This window comes from Phoca vitulina, unplaced genomic scaffold (genome assembly GCF_004348235.1).
Source record: "Phoca vitulina isolate PV1807 unplaced genomic scaffold, GSC_HSeal_1.0 scaffold97, whole genome shotgun sequence".
NCBI classification, from domain to species: domain Eukaryota; kingdom Metazoa; phylum Chordata; class Mammalia; order Carnivora; family Phocidae; genus Phoca; species Phoca vitulina.
The window spans coordinates 1,070,644-1,078,446 of NW_022589800.1; the positions used below are offsets into that span (position 1 = coordinate 1,070,644).

The 7,803-nt window shown below is 50.5% G+C and overlaps 1 protein-coding gene across 1 annotated transcript; it reads left to right on the forward strand.

The window, feature by feature from the left end:
- The first annotated feature begins 322 nt into the window (after positions 1-322).
- PIGM (phosphatidylinositol glycan anchor biosynthesis class M) lies at positions 323-4,107 on the forward strand. The gene has a single exon (XM_032397286.1). It carries the CDS (start codon positions 443-445, stop codon positions 1,721-1,723), a length of 1,281 nt encoding a protein of 426 aa, XP_032253177.1. The 5' UTR covers positions 323-442; the 3' UTR covers positions 1,724-4,107.
- Positions 4,108-7,803: the final 3,696 nt, after the last annotated feature.

A 7,803-nucleotide genomic window follows, 5' to 3' on the forward strand; every position in this document is an offset into this window, starting at 1 on the left:
CGGCTCGGGGCCGGGGACGAGGCTGGACGCTCCGTCCGTCTCTGGCTCCGTCTCCGCGGAACGGAGCTGCGGCGCGGGAAGGGGCGTCACGCGAAGAGAACAGCCGCCCCGCTCCGCGACGAGAGCCGCGGGCCTCCAGGGCCGGTGGACCACACCTCCCGCAAGGACCGGAAGTCCCGCCCCCGCCGGAGGAAGGAGCGGCAGCGACGCAGCCAATCCGGAGGAAGGCAACCTCGGCCGGGCCACTGAGAGCGCGGCGCCTCCCGCCGGAAGCGGGACGGGGGCGGGGCGTTCTGCCGGAAGCTACCGACCCGCGGTCGTTTCGGTTGGCTGCGGGCGGGTGGGAGATGCGCCGGCCGCCTGAGGCGCGGGCGGCGAGCGAGGGTCGGGGCTCCGAGGGCGGCTCCGGGCTGGGGCCGAGCGGCTGACGCGCCGTGCGGTCATGGGCCCGAGCAAGCCCTGGGGAGAATGGTTCCTGAGCCTGCGGGTGCCGCCCGCCGGGGTCTTCGGCGTGGCCTTCCTCGCCCGGGTGGCCCTGGTTTTCTACGGGGTCTTCCAGGACCGGACGCTGCTCGTGCGCTACACGGACGTGGACTACCAGGTGTTCACGGACGCCGCGCGCTTCATCACGCAAGGGCGCTCCCCGTACCTGCGGGCCACCTACCGCTACACGCCGCTGCTGGGCTGGCTGCTCACGCCCAACGTCTGCCTGTGTGAGCTCTTCGGGAAGTTTCTGTTCATCAGCTGCGACCTCCTCACCGCTTTCCTGCTCTACCGCCTGCTGCTGCTCCAGGGGCTGGGCCGGCGCCGCGCCTGCGGCTACTGCGTCTTCTGGCTGCTCAACCCCCTCCCCATGGCGGTGTCCAGCCGGGGCAACGCGGACTCGCTGGTGGCGGCGCTCGTGCTGGCGGCGCTGTACCTGCTCGCGAGGAGGCAGGTGGCGTGCGCCGCCGTGGCCTACGGCCTCGCCGTGCACATGAAGATGTACCCGGTGACCTACATCCTTCCCATCGCCCTGCACCTGCTCCCGGAGCGCGGCGGCGGCGGCGGCGACCCGGGCGCCCGCCGGCCCCGCTGCTCCTTCCAGGCCCGCCTGTGCGAATTCCTCAGGAGGCTGTGCAGTCGGGCCGTGCTGCTCTTCGTGGCGGTGGCCGGGCTCACGTTTTCCGCCCTCAGCTTCGGCTTTTACAGTAAATACGGCTGGGAGTTTTTGGAGCACACCTACCTGTATCACCTGACGAGGCGGGACATCCGGCACAACTTCTCTCCGTACTTCTACCTGCTGTACTTGACCGCGGAGAGCCCGTGGAGCCCCTCCCTGGGCGTCGCCGCCTTCCTGCCGCAGTTCGTGTTGCTCTCGGCCGTGTCCTTCGCCTACTACAGAGACCTCGTCTTCTGTTGTTTCCTGCACACGGCCATCTTCGTGACTTTTAACAAAGTCTGCACCTCCCAGTACTTTCTCTGGTACCTCTGCCTGCTGCCCCTTGTGATGCCGCTCGTGAGAATACCCTGCAGACGAGCTGTGGTCCTCCTAATGCTCTGGTTTATAGGGCAGGCCTTATGGCTGGCGCCTGCCTATGTTCTGGAGTTTCAGGGAAAGAACACCTTTCTGTTTATCTGGTTAGCTGGTTTGTTCTTCCTTCTTATCAACTGTTCCATCCTGATTCAAATAATTTCCCATTACAAGGAGGAACCCCCCATGGAGAGAATCAAATATGACTAATAGGACTCCAGTTCTTCTGCCACTTCGATTACATTCTGATTGTCCTGAATGGACCAGAAGAGAGCTTTGGGAAACGTTTTTGAACATCCTGTGCGCTCTAGTGAAAATTCAGTTTGGAGCATAAAACCCTGTTCAACGGAAATTAAAACAAATGGTTGCCTTATTTATAAAGGGGACTCAATGACTGAGGTCCACGTCTAGGAAATCTTAAGACTCTCAGTTATCTGGGACATGATGGGAAGTAAAGGTGACCTGTTGGAAATGGAAAATCTGATGAAACTATCAGATGATAAAAGGTTTTTGTAGAAAAATAGAGGAATGTAGTTGGAGACATAAAGTCTAAGTCGGTATTCGTACCAGTTATACTATGCTGCAGTCCGAAATGTCTTTTTAAGCCCCACTTTTTCTTTTTAAAGCTTTCCCAATGGCTGTGAAAACTCACGGAACATTCCTGAAGTACAGCTTTTAGATGTCAAGTGTTAAGTAATACCACTGTGCTTAGGTTGGGAGAGTTCATTCTGTATTAAAAGTGGGGGCTTAGAAAAAGAGTCCAAAGAATTTAAATTGTAATCACGTTTCACGTATTTGTTTTATTACTTAGTTTTTCAGCACTCAGTCTCAGTGGTATTAGACTACCATTTGGTTTTATACAGGATTAAATTAAAATTCACCCATCTTTAAACTGGAGTCATTACATATTTCAAAATAGCATCTTGCTTTTGATGTTTGAAGTCCACAAACCATTAGGGACATTTTAGTGTTCTCTCATACCTCTTTGTTTTTAATTTTCTGATTGCCTTAAAATATTTTTCATAAAGAATTTAAGGTAATCAAATGTAATCTGTGTTGTAAAAATGAAAATTAGTAGATTTTAAGTGATAGAAAACTAAATTGTTAGTAAGACATTTCCCAGCTTAAAAATACCCCACTTAAAAAAATTCCATGGTGGAAATGGAGACCTGTCTGGGAGGCTCTGGAAAGCCTAGAAGCATCCTAAGTAGCCATAAATCTAGACCAAGAAATTGAGGGAGAGAGTGTGGAAATGAGGCTTTGATGAGCAGATCCATTTCCCTTATTACTATGATGAATATTTCTAGGGAAGAAATGCTTTCTGAGATTTAAATGAGCAACCTAAAAAAATTTTTTTTAACATAGCCCATCTAGGCTGGGGACTCCCTAACACTCTAAAAAAATGCAGTAGTAATATAGGAGTTTGACTTTATGATTGTGGTTTTAAAAGATGAGTAATTTATCAACATTGTTCTTTCACAGTAAAAAACAAAAACAACTTCCAAGAAGTAGACTATTTCTTACCGGTTCAGGTCAAAAAAGACTTTGAGAATAAGATGTGTATAAGCTGGTTGTAAATAAGGATGCTCTTATGGGCAGCACTTCTTTGATGGATACCTTCTGGAACCTGCCATTAGAAGGGAAGAATGGGTGGTTTTCAGGGGTTGTTGTTAGGTGCAAATAGCAGAAACCATTAATTGTTGAGGACAGTGACCTTTCTTATAGCACCTAGTCTCATGTCCCACATTAGTCTTATCTTGAGGGCTCTTTGTATGTGATTGTTCACTAGTGACCTTCTAACCATGACATTCTTACCAGTCTTGGCTTTTTTTTTCATTCTTTTATAATAAAGAAAGTGCCCAGGCCCAGGAGATGCAGATTACTACAAAGTGAGTGGAGCTCAGCACTCCCATTAAGGCTTGCTAGCATGTCCCTCTTCATCTTGTATTTGTTTGAGGGGCAGTCTTGCACTTGTGCAGCAGTTCCTGTTACTCCCAAACTTTTCTTTTCAATAATTCCGCACCTTTAATAATCCCCTCCCACATCCAAATCCTCTCACCAAATTGCATCATTTCTTGGTGACTCGACCTAGCCTAGTCTAAGTGGATTTGCTGAAGCACGTTAGCCCAGCTATGGTAGATCAAACTATGGAAACCATGTGACCATGATCTCCAAAAGGTAAATGGTCATTGTTGGATTCCTCTTGGATTCCAATGTATGGTGCACAGTGTGCATTCATCCATTTACAGTTCATGACTGAGTGTGGCGCATGAGAACACAGACAGCTTAGCAAATTCCAGTGCGCCACCTTGGGCGAGCTGCTTTTATCTAGACAGACTAGCTTTCTGTCTGTGAAATGGGGATGATACTATAATCCTCAGAGAATGGTTTGTGAGGATTAAGTGAGTTAATATACGATGCTGGCACAGAACAAGCCATTCCCCATCGCCTCCCCAGCTTTACTGTCTGTTCACGAGCATTTGAAGAAGGAGCTACTTTTGGAGTCTAGGGCTAAGCCTTTCCCCTCAGTCTTTTTTTTTTAAGATTTTATTTGTTTATTTGAGATAGAGTGAGAGCGAGAGAGAGTGAGAAGAGTACTGGGGGGGAGGGGGCAGAGGAAGAGGGAGAAGCAGGCTCTCCACTGAGCAGGGAGCCCGACACAGGGCTCAATCCACAACCCTGACATCATGACCTGAGCCGAAGGCAGACACTTAACCGACTGAGTCACCCAGGTGCCCCCTTTTCCCCAATCTAATGGATGTATGAAAAGAACCTGGGTTTATACTAAATAATTGTTTAAACTACCAGCTACTATAACTTTGTTCCTCCTAATCTTGATCTGGTTCTTTGAAAAGAGAGTAGTTACCTGTGAAAATGTGCAGAATTTTCAGATGTCTGATTCCAGCTGGACAGCCAACTAAGCAGTGGAGGTTTGGCTCGTACCCCTGAGTTAGCACTTCATTCTCCATTGTGTTAAGGACTCATTCAAGGGTTGGCGCTCTCTCGGTGGGAGCACATGTCTTCTGCGTGTGTCAGAAGCATCAGAAGAGCATAAGCATTTTTTCAGCGCTGATTCAGGAGAACCATTCATTTAGTAAAAACAAGCATTTGTATTCTTTATCCTGAACAAAACCCAGACTAACAATCTTCCTATCTGCTCAGACGCATTAATTGTTTTGTCTGCTGTATGAAATGAAATGACACAGTGACTATAAAAATCATCTGGAGCATGAATATTTGAAGCCCAGTTCATTTCTCAAAGGAGAGTTTTAACCTTTGTTCTCTATTTTTAGGCAATTATGTAGAGATCCAGGTCTGTGCCAAGTCCTGTAATAGACGAGTAAGACCAGGTCCCTGCTCTTGAAGAGTGAACAGTAAAGACAGAAACGCACCCTATTAAATGCTATGTGAGACCCCGTTAAGTTCCACAGCAGTCCCGAGATTTGTGATGCGGGCAAGTGGAGGGTATCCCTACTCCTGTTTTACGGGTAAGAACACTGAGGCTCAGAAACAATGACTTTCCGGGCAATGGCAAGACTAGATCTCCTCTAATCCTACTATTTTCTATCCTATTTTATTTTGCAAGTCCTTTTTCATTCCACCTGATGACAGGTGACAGTGAAAAACTTCATTTCTTTGCCCAGTGTCGTTCATTTTAGCAAACTACCTAGCACGAGGCCCCGAGTATCTTCCATGTGCCGAGCACTGTTCTGGGTGTTGTGGATGCAGCTCTAAGGGAAGCACTCTCTTCGTGGGGCTTACATTTTCACGGGAGGCCAAGAAGAAGCAAAAACATGGCTGTGATGATTGCCGTCAAGGGAAGGAAGACAGGCTAAGGAAGGTGGGAGCCGCTTTCCACGGAGTGCTTAGGGAAGGCCCCGTGAGGCGGCTTCTGGGCGGAGGCCTGGAGGAAGTGCAGACATGACCTTCCTGTGTTATTAGGGGACGAGCGAACAGCGGGGCGGAGGCCCGAGGCCTCGCTCGGCGTGTTTAAGGTACAGCAAGAAGGTGAGTGTAACTGATTGGAGCAAGCGAGGAACAACCAGAGTCTAACGTGCAGTTTCCAGTAGGACAACATGAATGCTAGTGGAAAAATACAATTAACAGTATTTTTACTGGCCTGTAATACAGTAACTTCAGGCTCAACATATTTTTTCTGACTTTTAAGCACAGGTGTATTTGTTAAGAAGAGGATAATGTATAATATATACAACTTACGTTTGAGCAGTGTTATGAAGTATTTTCACACATTATTTTGAGATTCCCAGGATTTTTTTAAAATCCCATCTTCACAGATGAGAACCCTAGATTCTCAGATCAGGACGTATGTACTTTGCCCGAGGTCCACGTTAGCATGAGACAGTAGCAGAACCCAGATCTTCTGGAGCCAAATTCACTCCTTGTGCTGCCCTTGTCGTTTAGATATGGCAAGATGACCCAACCGGACCGTAGAAGGCAGGACGTTCAGGAAAGGTTGTCTGACAGATCATTCATTCGTCCACACTTACGAGGCGATTGTGCCCGGCCCTCAGCTGGGCTGGGGGTCCCTCAGCGGGCTGGGGGTACAGGGACGACCAGAGTCCTGGCCTTAAGGAGGCCATTAGACTGAAGTGGGTCCGATACCCCAGCAGCCTACGGAAGCACACCCAGCCCTAAGCCTGCCAGTGCCTCAAGGTGAAGAAATCAAAACTGAAGGCCAGCCGGTCACAAACAGCCACGTGGGCTTTCCCAAATAATGCAACAGCTTAAGCGACAGCCAACCAAACACCGTCCTCGCTGTGTGTCCGCCTCTCGGCAGGCCCCGCGCTGGAGCGAGCCTCACCACTTCCAGTCTGACGCTGCCCGGCTGGAGTTATTTTTTACTCAAGCCCCGAAAGTGTTTCACATGCCTCAGTTTATCTTTCAGCACCGAGTACTGAGATGTTTGGTGTCTTACCTGCTCTCCGATACTGGGCAGGCGCTGGGGGCTTTCTCGGAAACTTCCCCGCGTCCCATCACTCGGTGATTCTACCTTTGATAATCCTTAGCTCCCCAGACCTGTTCCCGTCGGGCTCTTGCCTGCACGTCCAGCCTCTCTTCACCTCACCCCACCCCACAGCCATGCCAAATTATGCCACCCCTTCACGCCTTTGCAGGCGCCGTTACTCCGGCTAGAACACTCTTCTCGTCCCCTCGCCTCTCTCCCCAGTTTGTGCTCCGTTGCCGATGACCCTCATGGAACCTTCTCTGCGGCAGCCTGTCCACACGCAGCACGGGGCGTGCTGTGCTGTACTCGGCCTTTGTGTGTCCATGCCGTCTGGATTGTGAGCTCCCCACCAACAGTGACGATTGTCCATTGATACTCTTTCCCTGGGCCTGCCCAGAACCAAGCAAAGACGGACAGGGCTAACCCGGCCTTGGGCTGCTGGGTGGGGCCGGCCACACACGCTCCCGGGTTTGCCGAACTGAGTTGTGCACCAATCTGTCAGGCGGGAGCCGGGGGGCGTGGGCCCCTCTGCACGATGTCAGTGGTAGCAGCCGTGAAAGGGAAAAGGAGCAGTTCCTGGGTGCCTGTCATTTCTAAATGCCATCGGGATCCACCTAATTTTCTAGGCTAGAATCTTATAATCACCTCTGTTCCTTCTTCTTCACTTGCTACCCGCCTCCCCATCTAATCAGTCACTAGCTCCTGTCAGTTCTACATCCTGATGTCCCCGAGCCTCCTGGCATCTCGCCACCTCGTTGTGGATTCTACAGCTCAGGCCCTCATTAGTGCTCGTCTGGAATCAATGGCTCCTGACTGGTCTTGCTCCCCAGCTCTTCTGCCCTGCATTCCTCCTCTCCTTTGTCGTCCCACTGCTGCCAGGGCCCGCTTGCCGGAGCAGGTCTAATCCTGTCCCCATCCTGAGAGCAGCACCCTGGGGGACTCCGCCTGACCTGCCAGAGAGAGTCCAAGCCTCTTCGCTTCCTCCACCTTGCACCAGCTTCTCCCACTTGCCCTCCCTCTCGCCCACAGGATAACACGGTTTCCCGAGATTCCCGCGCCATTGGCCTTGGCCCTGCTGTTTCTAAGCCTGTGTGGTTCTCCCATTTTTCAAGACCCAACTCAGGGTCCCCTTCCTCTATTAGGAAGCAGGTACAGCGAGTTCATGGAGAGAGGTTAACTATAAGGAAAAAAAAGAAAAAGAAAAAGAGGGCCAGAGTTATAAGATTTGTAAGTACTCTCTACTAATGCACGTGGTCTGTTCTGGTGGCTGGTGCGTTTGTCTCTGTGAGTCTGTTTGCTCCTGGAGGACAAGAATTGTGTGTTG

What these genes read in the sequence shown, in the direction of transcription:
- PIGM (XM_032397286.1), top strand. Translation starts at nt 443, where the DNA reads ATGGGCCCGAGCAAGCCCTGGGGAGAATGGTTCCTGAGCCTGCGGGTG.